The 18,419-nt window shown below is 41.5% G+C and overlaps 1 protein-coding gene across 3 annotated transcripts; it reads left to right on the top strand.

The window, feature by feature from the left end:
• The first annotated feature begins 283 nt into the window (after positions 1-283).
• LOC133358964 (meiosis-specific nuclear structural protein 1-like) lies at positions 284-17,924 on the top strand. 3 transcript variants are annotated; one of them, XM_061577338.1, is made up of 10 exons: positions 284-393; positions 2,844-3,061; positions 5,022-5,149; positions 6,654-6,756; positions 8,835-9,064; positions 10,372-10,588; positions 13,049-13,156; positions 13,694-13,951; positions 15,166-15,291; positions 17,360-17,923. In XM_061577338.1, the coding sequence occupies exons 2-10, from the start codon at positions 2,846-2,848 to the stop codon at positions 17,465-17,467; spliced, it is 1,494 nt and encodes a 497-aa protein (XP_061433322.1). In that variant the 5' UTR covers positions 284-393; positions 2,844-2,845; the 3' UTR covers positions 17,468-17,923. The 3 variants fall into 3 exon arrangements, with proteins under 3 accessions (XP_061433322.1, XP_061433323.1, XP_061433324.1); XM_061577339.1 differs by lacking the exon at positions 284-393 and adding an exon at positions 395-488; XM_061577340.1 differs by lacking the exon at positions 284-393 and adding an exon at positions 403-520 and having other exon boundaries at positions 17,360-17,924.
• Positions 17,925-18,419: the final 495 nt, after the last annotated feature.

An 18,419-nucleotide genomic window follows, 5' to 3' on the forward strand; every position in this document is an offset into this window, starting at 1 on the left:
TGTCTGACCCCCCCCCCCCCCAGGTGCGTGACGTCATTTATGATCGGCCCCTTTACACACAAAACTCAAACAAACTTGTAAACAACACCGCCCCAATAGGAATAACACAAAAGGTAACGTTTCGGCAAATGACCCCTCCCTCCCCCCCATAGCACGCGAATTTTCGTGCTATGAGGACGATGCATTCTGTGCTGTGGGATTGGTGGAGGTCCACATCCCGAAACGTCGCCTGCACCACGAGGCGTGGAAACCCCCCCCACCCCCTCCCCGCGCCCCTCGCTTCCAACCCCCTCAGCCAATGGGAGGCGCTGTTCTAGGTGGGGGGGGGCGTGGCCACGTCAGCTGTTGTGGGCGTCGCCATGGAGACGGCGAGGTGAGAGGGCCGAGGGTGAGGTGAGTGGAGGTGGTGGAGGCGGCGGCGGCGAGAGGTGGACGCGAGGTGGACGCGTGGTGGACGCGGCCGGGGGCTTTGTGATCGTGGAAAGAAGGTCGGAGAGTTGCGTGGGTGCTTGCAATGAAGGTGGAGCCGAGTTGTGGTTTGGTTTGAGAGGGTGGAAGTTTGTGTTAGAGGGTGAATTGTTACCTGGTGGGGGGGGGGGGAGCTGGGTGGACTGTTGGTACCAGCGGTGTCAAGATCGGCCTCTGTGGAGGAGGAGGAGGCTCGTGAAGGACGCTGCTACTGGGTAGTGCCAGGCTAGGTGCACCGTGATGCTGCTGGGCATTTGGAGGCAGTCGCCCTCCAACAACAACGGAGGGGCGACGCTCACAACAACGAGCGGAGCGCCGGGTGGCTAAAGCACAGCAAGTTGGCACAGTAAGGGGGCACAGGTGGTGCATCAGCCAGTCGTCTCGGTCATCTCGGTCAGTCGACCCGTGGCACCTGCTGGGTCTGGCCCCGTGACCTGCCAGCGGGCGTTCGACACTTCACGTGGTAGCCTCAAGGTGCACCTAGAGTGGCACAAGCGTCGTGGTGACGTCACCGCCACTTAGTGTCGAATGGCGGTCGGTGTTGTTGTTAAGTTGAGAGGTGGTCTGGGTGGAGAGAGGGGTAAGGTTGGAGTTGTTGCTTATGCGGAGTTGAGTGAAAGTCATGAGGGTGAGGTGATGGTGGAGTTGTGTGTGGGGTGGTGGAGTTGTGTGTGGGGTGATGGAGCGGGTGTGAGGGTGGAACGTTCATGGTGGAGTTGTGATGATGCCACGGGCAGGGTTAGAGAGGTCACGGTGAAGAGTTGAGGTGAGGTTTTTTTTATTATCCTATTCCGCTGGTTTTCCGAGAAAAGCCTAAATGAGTCTCGTTACGCTTTAAGGAGGGTCCTGTAAGTTTTTCCCAGTAGGGGGCGATGATTTACGATGTAAAACCCACACTAATTTGCGGGTACAGGACTTTGTTTGGACCATGATGTCGGAACACAAAAGCCTCACTCTTTCGAATTTACCTCCCTGGATCTTTAACGTCCACTGTGAAGCAGACGGCGCGTATTTGTTTAATGATAATTTCACGCGCAGTATTAAGGCGGCCGCTATGATCGAACCGTGACCCTGAGCAACAAGCGACCATGTCACAGCTCCTGAGGGTGACGGTGGAGTTGACAGGGTTTTTAGTGGGATCATGATGGTGTGGGGTTGTGGGGTTATAGTGGGATCGTGATGGTGTGGGGTTGAGGGCTGATAGTGGGATCATGATGGTGTGGGGTTGAGGGGTTGGAGTGGGATCGTGATGGTATGGAGTTGAGGGGTTATAGTGGGATCATGATGGTGTGGGGTTGAGGGGTTAGAGTGGGATCATGGTGGTGTGGGGTTGAGGGGTTGGAGTGGGATCGTGATGGTATGGAGTTGAGGGGTTATAGTGGGATCATGATGGTGTGGGGTTGAGGGGTTAGAGTGGGATCATGGTGGTGTGGGGTTGAGGGAGGAGAGTGGGATCGTGATGGTGTGGGGTTGAGGGGTTATAGTGGGATCATGATGGTGTGGGGTTGAGGGGTTAGAGTGGGATCATGGTGGTGTGGGGTTGAGGGAGGGCAGTGGGATCATGATGGTGTGGGGTTGAGGGGTTATAGTGGGATCATGATGGTGTGGGGTTGAGGGGTTAGGGTGAGATCATGGTGGTGTGGGGTTGAGGGAGTAGAGTGGGATCATGATGGTGTGGGGTTGAGGGGTTTTAGTGGAATCGTGATGGTGTGGGATTGAGGGAGGGGAGTGGGATCGTGATGGTGTGGGGTTGAGGGAGGAGAGTGGGGTTGCGATGTGGAGTCGTGAGTGTGGAAAGCTGAGTTTGAACTTGTGAGTTTGGAAGAATGAACGTGGATTTGTGATGGTGGAGTTGATGGGGCGCAGAACTAAACATGGTGTTGCGTGACAGTGATGGTGGAGTTATAATACGTTTAACATCGAGAATCACGCCTTTGCTGTCTGTCCTTCGAACTGTTAGCATTGTTCATCTTCTCTGCCTGCTTCTGCCAGTAAGTACATTAGTCATATCCTGTGCCAGTTTAACTCTGCTTTCCTTCATGTGCTTTCTCAACTTCACCTGCATCATACTCTGCTCCTCACGAAGCAACGTCTATTTCACTTCCGTAAGCCATCTCGTATATTTATTCTTGTAATTAGTCATATTTATGGCAAATACATAACCAGATGAAGCATATATTTTAGAGTTCAGAGCAAGTTTTTTAGGCTTATAGAACTGGATTAAGTCGTCCAAGGTAACACTTTTCGAGTGTTGGTTGATCTCTCATTAAAATATAAATCACAGGCTCATAAAAATCTGGTGAACCAGTTTGTCAAATTGTCTATTGCGAACCATGACTTTTGTATATCATCCGTTATTGACACATGTTTTGCAGTCATGTCTGGGCGTAAGAACCAAGGACGTTGTCACCAAAGGGCTTTAGTACATGCCCGTCAAGTAGAAAGTCAACGAGAAGAGCAGAAGAAGTGGTTATCAGAAGACAAGCAGTTTGCTGCCAGTTTAAGGAGCGAAGAGCAGCAGGAGACCCGACGAGGGATACGCAGCCTCCAGCAAGAACAATATGAGCAGCAGCAGAAGGAAGCCCAATTAAAGGTGAGACCAAGTGGAGTAATGTATTCTAGATTTGAAGCTTTTGTGACTGCAAGGATTCATACTCTTAGGTTTTTTCGGTAAAGTCACGTGACTTTACCAAAAAAACCTAAGGGTATGGAGTAATGTAATATTATAGTTTCACATGTAGGCTTTCACGACCAATATCATCCAAAATATATGTTTTGGGTTAGATCGCGTAAATATGTAGTGACATCGCGGGATGTCACTGTACAGTGCCGGGCCGAGAGAGGCACGGCGTGCGATGTAACGACAGCGCGGACACCACTATGATGTGGGTGTAGTACCCGGCCTTAGAGAGGCTCGGTGAGCGCTGATTGATAGCGCTGGATGGCATCACGCTTGGCGTGCAGTGCGAGCCCTACAGGATAGGGTGTGGGAGTACCGGCCGTAGAGAAGGGGTTGCTAAAGGCCATGGCACTCTGGTTGACCCGAGAGGACACGTGACCGGTTAAGTCTACAAAGGGGCCCCGAGTGGGGGCTCGGGGTGGTCACGTGGTCGGGGTCCAGATCCTGCTCGAGGATTCTGGAAGGTGGTCGTGGCCAAGGGCAGAGCGAGCCATGCCGCAGAGAATATAAGCCAGGTCCCCCAGAGGGACCGGCGTTGTTGTTCATCCTAAAGAAACCTTCGTCTACATCTACGTTCTACCGAGTCTCCAACACGTGGACCTGGACCTGAGCTGTGGTCCGGTCCGTAGTAGCCAGTTACGTTGTAATTAGTGTGGTTAGCCTGGTCGTCAACGCCATAGAAGAAAGAACCAAGAAGATAGGAGTTTGCAAGTTGTATTGAAACAGTTTTTTTTTTTATTTCACGGAATGTGTTACCTCCGTGTTGTTGTAAGTGGGGCTTTCGTGCGTCGACTTGCGATTAGTTGGACCAGTGACGGTGAGTTGCAAATAACGTAACATTTTTGCAGCACAGGTTTATTAATTATTGTTGCATGGATAGGGTGTCTCACCTTTATTTTATTAACGGAAGTTTGTATCATCGCGTTTACAGGTAATTGATACGTGCGGTAACGCTCAGCTAACAGCCAGCCAGCCTATGCGACCGTGCCAAGTATATAATTATGTTAATGTGTCCAATCGCACATGCCGATTGTTTGCCGTGTGTGACGTCTAAGTAACCAAACAGTCAACCAGAGGGGTAGAATGTAAGGAAAAAAGTGTGCGCATTATAGAAGATAAAAATATTGTATTTGCTGTAAGTCAGTAGTTAACTCAAATTTGTAGAAACTTGTTAATTTCAGTTGCTTGGTAACATCAGCATCCTAACAAAATGGCTCTGGCCACGTGGCAATGGAGTTAGAGCTTCACTTACCTGCCTTGATGTAAAAAAAAAAGAGTTTGAGAGCATAAAGGCCTATGGAGCTTTACTAGATAGGCCCACCCATACTGATCAGCTACTTGATAAGAGATGAGACAATGTTCTCCGATCCCTAATCCACGACCAGCGTGATGTAAAGTGCAGTGAAACAACCCCATGACCAATCTACCTAAACCATTTCCCTTAGATACGAGCAGCTCTGGATCTGCCAGGCATGGTATAAATTGCATGAGTTTGAATAAGAAAACAAACACAATTTTTGCCTTATATAGAACAGCCATTAAAATATGCTAACCTTAATATATGCATACTTAAAGCAGTTAATTGAACCATGAGTGGAAATTAATGAGAAAATTAAAAAAGCACCCATACTACGGTTCCTATACGTTTTTTTTGTAAGGTGAGTTTTATGTGTAATTTTCCACCATCAGTATACTTTAGGGACCTTCCGATGTTGCACCCCACAGTGAAACCTTGGAACATTTTTGGAGGGAACATTTAAATTTTTCATTCAATTTAGTAGCGTTGCAAAAACACAACACGTATTGTTGACTTGGAATAGATTTGATTAAAGAAATTGTTCATGCAATTGCTGTCTTATGGTTGTCCGTTCAGGCTGAAGAAATGAAACTTCTGAGGGAGCAGCGGTTGGAGCAAGAAGAAAGGATTGCTCGTGAAATGGAAAAAATCAGGCTTGATCAAATCAGGGACGAGAAAATGAGGTTGCAAATAAGAGAAAATAGGTAACGTGGTACATTTTCAGATACAAATATTCAATGTCTATAAAACATGGAACATCCACAATGCACCAGATTCCCCCCCCCCCCCCCCCCCAATGGGTTGTGCATATTTCCTTTCATATAAACCCTTCAAGAACATCTGAATGTGGCAAATAATTTAAGCATCAGTTAGACAAATTTGCAGCATGTGAGGTTTCATGGTCAAGATTACATTATGGCGGTGCTTTTCTTCTCATTGTTGCAAGGCACATGTCCAAGTGCCCAACATGTAAATCTGTTAGTCACAAACTTTTCATAAAGTTAACACTAGATTTGAAGTTTTCGTGACTGCAGGAATTACTCTTTGGTTCTTTCGGTAAAGTCATGTAGAAATAAATACATTAAATAATAGAGTACAGCGTTTCGATTGCAACACAAGCAACTGTCATCAGGTAGAACTAAATTTGAGAGGGAGACAAGACACGGAGACACACAGACACACAAGCAGAGAGAGACAACACAGAGTCAGAGAGAGACACAACATAGACACACAGAGAGAGACAACACAGAGAGAGACACAACACAGAGACACTCTGTGTGTCTCTGTGTTGTGTCTCTGCTTGTGTGTCTGTCTGTCTATGTTGTGTGTCTCTCTCTGTGTGTCTGTGTTGTCTCTCTCTGCTTGTGTGTCTGTGCTGTGTGTCTCTCTCTGTGCGTCTGTCTGTGTGTCTCCGTGTCTGTGTTTTCTCTCTCAAATTTAGTTCTACCTGATAACGGTTGCTTGTGTTGCAATCGAAACGTCGTACTCTATTATTTAATTTATTTTCTTTCTACATGACATTACCGAAAGAACCAAAGAGTAAAGTTAACACTTTTTGGAATGGAGCAAGGTTATGAGGATTTGGAAAAGGAGATGACTGGATGGAATTATGTCTCGCAGGGTGAGGGAAAGAGAATAAATAGAAGTGCTTTTATCAGCATTGTGGTGATTGAATAGAGTGATTTCGATGAAACGGTCCTCTACATTTGTGGAGAAATCAATGGTTGAAGTTGATGAGAACAGTAACCATGGAAGTCGTGATAGAGTGGTCTTGGCAGCGGATTAGTGCAGTGATAACACTTGTGCCTCACAGAAAAAGCTTTTGGGTTCAAATCCCCACTTTGTGTGCCTTTCTTTGTGGAGTCTATGTTTTCCCATATTTTGGATGGGTTTCCTCTGGGTTTTTTGATTTCCTGCAAAAGCACAAAATATACCTGGTATTGGCCAAACATCCAATTTCAAAAACAACCCTGAAAATTACGCATACACATAGCAAGGTCACCTCCTTAAAGGAAACTTGGTAGAACCCTCCTGAAAAAGAGCATTGATTTTGTGAGGCTTTCCCTGAGTCAACAAGCATACTAATAATGATGAGACTGACCACAGCTGTGAGTGCTTAATGATGACAATGTTCGATTATGTTATTGCGTTAAATTGTGTTAATTATGTTTGATGTTATGCCATGACTGGTTGCTGTGTGCATTTTAGCCTGGAGTTGAGAGAGCTGGAGGCAAAGCTCAAGGCTGGCTACACTCAACGTGAATGGGCGGCACAGATTGCAGAGAAACGTACTACGCTTCTTGATACAATGGTGAATATATACATCTCTTCATTTGTGTGTTCTTTATAGCACAGGGGAAATCCAAAAATCCATGGTGATGTGGGGGGACCGACCAGCAGATCCTGTAACTCGCGATACACCGTGAAAAATAATCTAAGAATTAATCTGTGATGACAAAATTCCTGCCATCAGGGTGCTCCTCAAATTTTAGGAGGATTTTAGCTGCGTGACTCCGTTAACTCATGGGGATAATGTGGATTATAGGAGTTTTGTCCTATTTGTCTGTATAAAAATGTGGATTATAGGGGTTCTGTCCTGTGTCTATGTGAAAACATGAATTTTAGGAGTTCTAAATTATTTATAATTGAGACCTATTGGGCTCGTCTAAAAAAAAAAAATGCAAAAAACACTTAGCACTCGAGAGATCATGTCAGCACAGTCAATCTGTGTAACGACAAACAAGAAAGGTAAAACAAATGATGCACCTCCATTTGCCCCTCTGCAGCTGCGTTTGTCTCTCTGCAGCTCATTTTATCTCTCTGCAGCTCAATATGTCTATGTTGCCCCCTTTTCTCTCTCTAGTTCCGTTTGCCTCTGTAGTTCTGTTTGTCTCTCCGTAGTTGTGTTTGTCTCTGTGCACCTTCGTTTGTCTCTGCCACTCCGTTTACGTCTCTATATACTCTTAGGTTCTTTCGGTAAGGTCACGTAGGTAGAAAAATATAATAAAAAATAATATATCACGACGTTTCGATCGCAACACAAGCGGTTGTCCTCAGGCGGAAAAAATCATCCAGCAGTGGAACTGCTGAACTAGGAAGAACAGCGAGAGAGCTGTTACAACAAGAGGTTTTTAATGAACTGCCCTTCACCACATATATGGATTATTTTTTCCGCCTGAGGACGACCGCTTGTGTTGCGATCGAAACGTCGTGATGTATTATATTTTATTTTTCTACCTACGTGACTTTACCGAAAGAACCAAAGAGTATGGATTCCTGCAGTCACGGAAGCTTCAAATCAAGATTATGTCTCTATATTGTCTTTCTGCAACTCAATTTGTATCTTTGCAGCTCCGTTTTATCTCCCTCTATTTTTGTGTCCATGTATCTGTCTTAATGTATCTCCGCTTGGCTCCAATATAATCCATCCTCCAATATTAGAAGAATATTGGAGGATGGATTATATTGGAGCTCTCCTGTGATATATACACATTTACACAAAATGGTTATTTAAGTTTCATTAAAAAAAATTTCTTTTATTTGAAACCTACGATTTGTTCACTTGCCTATCTGATAATGATGAATTGAGGGCAAGTTACTGAGACGACATTGGAGTGGACACCCAGAGGCTAGCGACTTAGAGGAAACCTAAAGCTAGACCAGTGCATTACTGTAGGCACAAGAGATAATCTTGGAGGTCAGGTGCCAACTCTAAACAGCTGATGTATTTAACAAATGGAAAGAAGCAATAGACTGATGTTGTGGCAATGACTGATGATCTCTTGACCTTGATTACATGTACTACATTAAGTTGCTGGTTTTCCTGGTAAACCTTCCTGGTTATCAAGACGTAATTAACTTGATTAAAATGTTTTTCATGTACATTACCTAAATCATTTATATTCTTAATTTTAAAATAAAAATAACCCTTTAATTAAAATTGGTTTATTAAATGCATTCATATTTAATGTTTAATATTGTTTATAATTCCTCTCACTTTCAATATTTTTGTTATTTTTTGTTGCTATGTAAAAAAAACAACAACTTGGTTTCCTTTTCGGTATTTATAATGCAATTAAATAACGGTGAGATAACAAGCCTCGTTTGGGAGAGAAACCTGCACTAAAACTAGTGACATAAAGCTGCATAATTAGAGGAAATTATAAATGAGGTACATGTATTGCATGGCCTACTAGTTCATTCGGTGGCAACCCTGATATATTACAGTATATCACGAAAGAACGTGTGTTATTGGGGCTTTGTTGATATATTTTTCCCCATGTTGGTAACTTTTTTGTTGTTTTATTGAGCCTGAGTAGGCGTGTTTCATGATTACTGTGAGAATGTGATTTGTATGTGATTTTGTGATGTTGTCTGAATTCCTAATAGAGGCATGAGGCAGAGAGTGCTCGACAAATGAGAGAAGAGTACGAACGTGAGAGCCAAGTGGAGCAGAAAAAGGCACATTTGCGCTGGGAGCAGACCGTGAGATACCAGCAGGACCTGGAGCAGCAGCTGGAGGAAAAGGAGCGACGCAAGCAGGAGGGTTATGAGGAGTTCCTTCGGGAAAAGCTCATGGTTGATGAGATCGTCCGGAAGATATATGAGGAGGATCAGAGGTAATATTGGGCCATCATTACCCTACGTTATCAATATGAGCACTTTCATTCGTTTTAGTTCACTATTTCCTACTTTTATGTTTCAAATATATTTTATGCAGTACAGGAGACCGTTAAATATCGTGGGTTTATCGTTGGCAGTTTCGACCTATCGTGGGCAACCTGTTTGTATACGGATTTAGCTATTGCGGGGGTTATGGCATTTCATAGGTATGGCTGATACTGCTAGGCGGGGCGGGTAAGGGACGCGAGGTAGTCAGTGGCACATCAACCTTTGCCATGCAAGCATCTCGCGGACAAAAACCCCCGAATAGCCTATTAACAGACTGTTGGGGCAAGTGCTGTCAGCAAGCACCTATGAAGGCTGGCACGGCACACGAGGGGGTGGGTGGCCAGCACCACGCCCGGCCGCCTTTGTCTCCCCAGTGGCGATGATTACACAATGCGCCAGGTACTCATTTGAGGCTGAGTCAACTTAGCAGAGGCCCAGGACCGATTCAGATAATCGTCACTGGGGTTGGGTGTGAGCGGGAAGCAAACTCGGGCCACCGGTTCATAGAGCAGGGCGCTACCGCTCCCCACTCACGGACAAGCACACCTGCTTTGGATCACCATCATCGGTAAGCAGAACCGGCCCGAGACCTTTGGGGGCCCTAAGCAAAATTTGGTTGTAGGCCCGTTTGATGTATGATTGTTTTCACCCACTAGCTAGCAGTGACTCTAGGGGGCCCTCTGCTGGCCACGGGGCCCTTTGCAATTGCAAGGGTCGCTTAGTGGCTGGGCCGGCTCTGTCGGTAAGTAAAGTATTTAGTATTTATATGACTATTTATTGTCTAGGAATGTGTTATGCTTAGGGGTTCTACATGTTTATTTCAATTTAGTTTTTTCAGTTTATTTGGCATCCAGTACAATACTTATTTCAATTGTAATGTGTCCATTTTTGGATGCAGTGTACCTAACCCAATTATTTACGTACGGCTTAAGCATTGAATATCGCGGGTTTGGCATTCGCGGAACTGTTCCAAAAACATAACCCCCGAGATATTCAAGGGTCTCCTGTATAGTAGTAGGTTTTTACCCTTTTAAACTGGTACAAAACTGACACCTTTAAAAACCTACTTCTATATTTTGCCACTGGTAAAAGAGATCTCATAGTGGTCTCCTGTATGTTATCTTTTCATGTAAAATGTTACTGAGATTTGAAAAGATGTCGTAGTTGCTCATGTATGGCTTATCAAAGCATGTTAATGATCGGCAATTATATGTTGATGTTTCCATTTGCTATTAATTGTTGTGCCTACTCACAGAGAGATAGAGCTGCGGCTGGAAAAACAACGGGCAACACAGCATTACATCCAGGAGTTCCGCGAAAAACGAGAAGAATGGAAAAAAATGGAGCAGGATAGAATGGAAGAGGAAAATCGAAAGCTCATGGAGTTTGCACATCTTCAGGAAAGACGTAGGGAGGACCATATGGCCCAAATACGGGAGAGAGAGGCTCTCAAGGATGTGCTGCATCAGCAGGTATGCATGCCATCACCTTCAGTTATCTTCTATGTACTGCTGATAAAGGCCTCCCCATGTTTTTTTTTCCATTCCTCACGAACCTGCAATAACAATCCATCTGCATACCAGCTAATCCCGTTGGTCAGTCATTCACCATTCTCCCCCATGGACTATACTTCTTGGAATGTGAACTACCCATACTTCATTTTTAAATCGTCAATATATCTATAATTTGTGTTTGTTCTCTCAAACCAAGCATTCCTTTTTCATGTAATCCCTAGCATGTAGTAGTCTCTTCACATTTGTGCAAACTTGTTCTATTTTCTTTGCCAGTGTCTATAAATATGATTCATATGTCACTTCAGTTAATATGCACTGAATGAAAAGTTATATTTTGGCAAAGTGGCATGTTGCTTTGCATTATCAGATAACATTTTTTATAAGGGACTATACAACCTGTTCTTGCCTCATGAGTTAATTCCTCTGATCAGGGTTCACCTGAATTAATTTGCTTCCATATGCAATTGTGTCCTTACAAAAATTATATTATCATGTTCAGCAAACAAATTATATTGCACTTTACAAGACAATTTTGAAGGTCAATATTGGTCGCTTTTCACCAAGTAACTCAAATATACAGAATATGGTACAATTACATTGTTTTTCCTGCCAGCTAACTTACCAAAGCAAATTACATGGCTTGGTATCATCACACTTTTTCACACCTTGTGTCGGCATATAATTTGCACATGCAGATTTTACAACTATATATTTTTAATCATGCTTGGAATATGCTTTTTGGATCTTGAAGATAAACAAAAGCACAATAAGTAAAACATCTTACACGTACTTATCTGAATAAAAACATCTATACTTAATTTTTACATCTGTGATAATTGTTATTATATTACACGGGAAACGTTATAACTGCATTACAATGCTCTGGGCACCATATTACAGTTGCAGCTAATTCGTGTTCTTTAGTGCAATGCTATGTGCGTGTTGCATTGGAATTAATGCAGTTTACTACTCAATATTGACTACTTTTAAAAATCCTTTATATTAAGTTCACTTGCTTGCTTGCTTACGCGCTTACGACCGTGCAAATCTTTCGGTCGTTTTTAACCCACTTCTCGTGATCCAATCGAGCTGACATTTTACACACAGACTCGTTGTGCGTGACAATTTATTTTCGTGAAAACATTTTTCCAAAATTTTCCACTTTTTAGGAAAAAAAAAATTTCATATTTAATTTCAAATATCAATGTGATAAAAATGAAACTCTTACTCAAGAAAAACAGAAATGAATAATAAAATAAAACCGATGCCACGCATATAAAGGATTTATAGTGAAAAACTTTGTTTTTACGGGTTAATTTTTTTCCATTCATCATAATCACGGTCCATGGGCAGAGAGCCCGTAGGTGTCCACTGCACATATCGTCATTTGTTTCCACTTTCCTCTGTCTTGTGCCAATATGCTCAAGTAGCGCCACATCTTTATGGCACCAATCTCTGATGTCGTCATCAAGGGATTATCCGTTAGGTATTCCTCTCTTTCTGGTTCCTTCCATTTTCCCGAACAACACACTTTTAATGTTGCTGTTGTGGTCCATCCTACATATGTGTCCAAATACTGTAGTTCCAGTTTCCTTCTCATCGCTGCCTGCATCAGGTCTTCTATGTGCAAACTTTTTCTTACTTCTATGTTAGTCACTCTTTGGGGCCTAGTTTGGATGCAGTATTCTCTAGCAATACATTTCGAATGCCAATATCTTATCTCTGTCAGTCTTGTTCAATTTCCAAACTCTCGCAGCCATACAAAGCTGTAATGAACACGCATGTTCTTAAGATGTTCAGTTTGGTCCTATAGCCGTTTTGCTTGCTTCTCCAGGTGTTATTGAATCCTGCCATTACTCCTTTTGCCTTTGCGATCCTCGCTCTTATGCCTTTCGTGCAGTCATTGTTTCATATCAGTCGACTTCCCAAGTATACAGATTCCCTTACATTCACAATCTTGCTGATTTATGTTATTACTTCTTTCTCAATGTCCTCCCGAACACCATTGCGTCCGTTCCTCCACGTTAATCCTCAGGCCTGCATCCTTTCCTGACTTATTCAGTGCATGAACACTTTCCTGCAGTACTACACAGCTTTCTTCCATGAGATCTATGTCGTCCACGGATCTCAAGTTATTGATTCTTTATCTTTATTCATGTTAATGTGAGAGCCCCTTTTGGGAATAACAAGCATCTCACGATGCCACCACTGCTCTTGATATGTATCTCCAGGTTTGAAACTAAAACCTGCATCATTGCCTAAACGTTACACTCCAAATTGTGTATCGTGACTTGGCCTAATACGATATTTGTCAAGTTCATTATTAAACCACCATTTAAAATAAAACTCTTAACTCCACAGTCTCAAGTTTACAAAAGTGATTACGTAACTTTATTGACACCTGTATGTTATGTTCAGCTTGCAGAGAGAATTGTGACTGAGAAACAGGAGCGTGAAGAGCTCGAACAAATACGGGAGGAGCTCCTCCTCGAAGAGCAAGAGGAGGCTGCACGTCAGAAGGAAATTGTATGCAGCTGTTTTACTCCTATTCCAAAGTTGGCACCGTGTTTGTACTTTGTATGTCTGTATGGTAAACATATATCTAGTAACAATATACATTTGTTAGAGAGGATATGTTCCTGCTAATAAAACGCTTGTTCATTTAATTAGTGTGTTATGGACAACAATCCACGTAAAACACACAATTCATTTGTTAGATGAAAGGTATATCGTCGAAATTAAAATAAACCGGAATTTTTATAAAGCACCAGTAGTTATTTTCCACCAACTTTTGTTTAAATGATGAGGTGACAAGTTCACTTGTGGTGCTTTATGCAAAGTCACTGCTGTGGTCAGTAGACCTTATTTCAAAGATCAAAACAATGTTATTCTTAACACACAACCTACTGCTAATAATTCAAGTTGACTAAATATAATGATCAGTTACTACAACGTTATAAAATAATGTACTAAATCTTGTACAAGTTATTATATAACATTTAGTACAGTTCGTACACCGCTGCGTCATATTTATGGGATTAAATGCATGTAAATGTGTTACAGGCCGAATTGGAGAAAAAGATAAGACAACGTTTGGAGTGGCAGCACACATATCAGGAGGCTTTGGCGCTAAAGCAGCTACATCTGCAAGCACAGCATGAAGAGGAGGAACACTTCAGGCAGCAGATGCTGGTGAAGTTTGCTGAAGATGATCGTATTGAGCAGATGAATGTTCAAAAGAAGCGCATGAAACAACTTGAGCACCGCCGTGCTGTACAAAACCTGATTGAAGAGAGACGAAAACTTTCTCAGGCTGAGCAGGTAAGGTTTATTTTAAGTTTCACTGTAATCTAGTTGTATGTGCTTCGTAGAAATACGAGTGGGAAGCCTCTCCTACCGACGGGGTGATTGTTACTCTTTGGTTCTTTCGGTAAAGTCACGTAGGTATAAAATAAATTAAATTAAATCGTGACGTTGCGGGCGCAACACAAGCGTCCGTCATCAGGTGGGACAACCACAGCAAGAAACAATTGCTGAAGTGGGCAAAAGGGCTGCTGTAACAAGAGGCTATATAGGTGTGAATATTTCCATCAGCTCTGCCCCTTTTGGCCCTGCCCTTCCCTTCCCTTGTTGACCCAATACTTTGTATTAATTAAACATTGTTTTAAGGTACGTGTTGGATGAGTGTTTTAATATTTTTGCAAATAACAAGGTTTGATTTTTAGTAAAGACTAAGGAGAGGTATAAACCATGCACTACTGAACTATGCTAACTATTACTGGGGGCAAGTCCACATGGACTTGAAAGATAAACTCTTATGTGTCAAAAGGATTGTTTCACATTCATCTATGTTAAACAGTACAGCTAATGGTTGGTTTGATCACTCTAGAATATTCTGAAATTGATTGTGCACATCAGATTACTTTTGTGCCAAGTTGGACACAATGCACATAGAAGGCCTAAATATTTGTAATGTGTCAGTTATAACTCTTGAATTGCAGCCCAACACTTTGCAGACTATGTTATTTACACCTCTTGGCCTCTTTATAGATGGGCCACACATTTAAATGTTTGGCAAAGCAATAGTATTTGCAAGCAACATTGAGATCATAACACCAGAAGTCTACCGGGCAGTGGTAGTGGGCTTCCCAGCCTCTGGTTAACATGTTAATATATGAATTATATTGTATAATATAATTAGCTGCCTAATTGGAACCCCACATGGATGAATTGGCAGCCTTTGACTAGGAGGTCAGGACAGTCTGAATGATGTTGACTAATCGTTGCATGTCATGTCAGTACTGGTCTAGAATAAGCAATGGGCTTTTTGTCTCATCAAGTAACTATAAACAAAAATTCAACATTGCTTGTTTTATGTTAATTACGTGTAGTAATTGAAGTTATACCAAATTAACACAAAGTATTCTCCAATATTATACTCTGTGGTGTTAATTTACGCAGTGATGCAATGTTTGAATGACAAATCACTTCTCAAAGTGTATTACAACATGTCTGCATGGCATTGCCTTTAACAGGAACGTGAGCTGAAGGCTCAGAAAGAGGCTGATCAGGTTGAGATGATGCGTCGAGCCATCATTGAAGAGGAGAGACAAAAACTGCTTAAGGAACATGCAGCTAAACTTCTTGGATTTTTACCCAAGGTTTGTACAAATTTCACAATTCACCTTATACCATGTTTTTACATGTAAATTTGACATTTAGAGTGGAAGAAAATATGCAATATATTTGATCAAATTTCTCCAAAATTACGTTGAAATTGCATTTATTTATCTCTTACAAACCTGTCATGTAAATTGACATGGTGGAATAAATCAATACTGCAGTACATACTTCAGAAAAGTATATATTTAAAAGTAGAATTAGTGATTGAGCTATTTCCATTTTCTACCTGTTTTTTTTACACGCTTTCTATTAACTCACTCTGTTGTTGTTGTCGTTGTATCCTCAAATCTTGTAACTCAATTTTAACCCACTTCCCAATGTGGTATCGACTGCAAACTTGGTATACTTATGCCATACTAATGACAATACTATATTTTATCATACATTTTTTTTTTAAACAATCTTTTGTATATGTTATGTTTCGGCTTGGCTCTAATTGTCCACGGTAAACTCACGTTGGCTGTAATTGACCACAGTCTCTTACATTATGGCAAGCTTCGGGGCCACTTCTTGGGGTCGTGGAGTTCTTCCATTCCTAGTACGGTACATTTCATTAAAGCGTATTAAAAAACAAGTTTTTTAAATACTACTTATATAAGTATAAATATGAGTACAGCTCTATTTTCTCATTGTCCCAATGAGAGGACAAGATGTAGCAGTGATTTCTCTGCTCTGAGATGCTCTATTTAAATTCCCACTTACCATGAAGCCCACCCCCTCCCCCATGCTCTCACTGGTGGCACTGCCCAAAGCTGACCCATTGCTATGATGATGAGAATACTGTGCTGTTGTTGATAATACTGTTGATCATGGTGATTATTTTTATAATCGTAATAATAACGATAATGTTTCTGCTGATTTAATGATAATGCCACTGCTGGTGATGCTGATTATGAATACGATTAACAAATACAGGCACTCCTTGAAAAACGTGTTCCTGGAAAAGCACGGTATCTCAAAATCACATATTTCAAAAGCAATTTTCCCATAAGAAATCATGGAAAAGGAGGGGGTTATGGGATTTTACTCACACTCGCAGACATAATCGCCTGTATTATCCAAGCATTTATCAATCAATACAATACATATACACATAATATAATACTTACAATGAAAAAGAAAATCACGTAAACTATATACTTCATATAATATATAAATTAAATAAAGAAATACAATGTCACAAAGGGAAGAGTGCTGCGAGATGATGTATAGTTTAGCACACTCGTTATCGTACCACACTGACACTGGCTGCTGGCAACGCCATTGGGTCGCGGTGCCAGGCTCGGGTGGCGTATGTCGCGTTGCAGGTTACGTTATTCATAAAATTGCCTCGCGTATGTCAATAAAATGTCTAAATACAAAACACGCATTATTTCAAAATGGAATTCCACAAAAAGATGTAAACCGAGGATTGCCTGTATGGTGTTACTATGATTGTGATCCTTCTGTTGATGACGATTCTGCTGCTGTTGATGATGATGGCAGGTTATTACATTTTTTAATGATCCCCTCATATCCATGGGGTTTTTTGCAGGCGTATGTACAGCAATACGGTACAGGTAGCAATTGAAAACGGACGACAGCGTTATATAGTACTGAGATAACGAACACAACTATGGGATTCATTTTGGGGGAAAATTGTTCAGTTTACGACATACAGTAAATTCTGGTTGCGGATCTTTCTCGGGAACCTAACCCTTACGTAACCCGGGGACTGCCTGTAATAGCACCACTTGTGTTCTTACAATGCTGTGTAATATAGGTGGCAGTAGGGATTTTTTTTTATGGAGAAGCTATTTTGACCAAAAATGTGTAATAGATTGTGCATCGGTCATCTTTAAAGGTATACCTTTTCATGTAGATGGAAATATTGTCAGTGGCAGACGGAGATTTGTTTGGTATTATATAAATGTGTATTTGCTAACTCGTGAAAGACAACTTTGGTTATGTTAATCATGTCTTGCAAATGTTTATCTTTTATGGTAATTACTAGGGCTATCATGTATATCGTTTTTCATGTTCATTATGTCCTTTTTCTGTGATCAGGGTGTATTTAAAGATGACAAAGATCTGGAATTATTCGATGAGAAGTTCAAACAAACATACCGCAAGCAAGAGGAAAATCAAGTTTCAGATGACAGCTTTCATTTCTAAAAGCTATAGAACACAATGGCAAACTTAAAGCTCTCATTCAATATATCAGTAATAATCAGAAAATTCACATACAGTATACAATGTTAAGAATTCTGCAATGTTTGATTGTTTTAGGTAACCGTTATATTTTCATGTTATTCTTTCGAAATGTGTAATTTTAATATTCGTATTTGTATCTTAAATGGTGTGCTTTTTTTGTTCATAATTATCTGTGATAAAGCCGTTAAGGTTATTTTATGAATTCAAACTTAAAAGATTAAAACAAATTGAGAGTAGATAAAATTAGCATGTGTATGTATGCCTAACATGAGAGAACCCTCTGGTTGATTCTAGATTTGAAGCTTTCGTGACTGCAAGGATTCATACTCTTAGGTTTTTTCGGTAAAGTCACGTAGGTAAAAATAAATAATAATAGAAATAATAATAATATAAATAAAATAATAAATCACGACGTTTCGGAGGCAACACAAGTCTCCGTCATCCGGTGGGACCGTCACAGCTAAATTTACTGTATCAAGTGAGGCAAAATTCCAAGAGACAAGCTCTTAAATACAAGTTAAGGGGGAGGGGGGGAGGGGCTTATCTGAATGTGGTAGCCAGGGAATGGAACGTGTTGGCTACCACATTCAGATAAGCCCCTCCCCCCCTCCCCCTTGTATTTAAGAGCTTGTCTCTTGGAATTTTGCCTCACTTGATACAGTAAATTTAGATGTGACGGTCCCACCTGATGACGGAGAATTGTGTTGCCTCCGAAACGTCGTGATTTATTATTTTATTTCTATTATTTCTACTATTATTATTTATTTTTACCTACGTGACTTTACCGAAAACACCTAAGAGTATGAATCCTCTGGTTGATTTTGAACATTCCAAATACTGTTGTGTATATCAGACCAAACACTCGATCCAATATAACCCTAAGTAAAAATTTGTTGAGAAAAATACTTACCAT

This window comes from Lethenteron reissneri, chromosome 64, assembly GCF_015708825.2.
Source record: "Lethenteron reissneri isolate LAM-NWPU_2019-01 chromosome 64, ASM1570882v1, whole genome shotgun sequence".
Taxonomy (NCBI): domain Eukaryota; kingdom Metazoa; phylum Chordata; class Hyperoartia; order Petromyzontiformes; family Petromyzontidae; genus Lethenteron; species Lethenteron reissneri.

Coding starts and splice junctions, on each gene's coding strand:
- LOC133358964 (XM_061577338.1), top strand. CDS start 2,846: ATGTCTGGGCGTAAGAACCAAGGACGTTGTCACCAAAGGGCTTTAGTA. Junction 6,757..8,834: donor CTACGCTTCTTGATACAATG/GTGAATATATAC, acceptor AATTCCTAATAG/AGGCATGAGGCAGAGAGTGC. Junction 15,292..17,359: donor TTCTTGGATTTTTACCCAAG/GTTTGTACAAAT, acceptor TTCTGTGATCAG/GGTGTATTTAAAGATGACAA.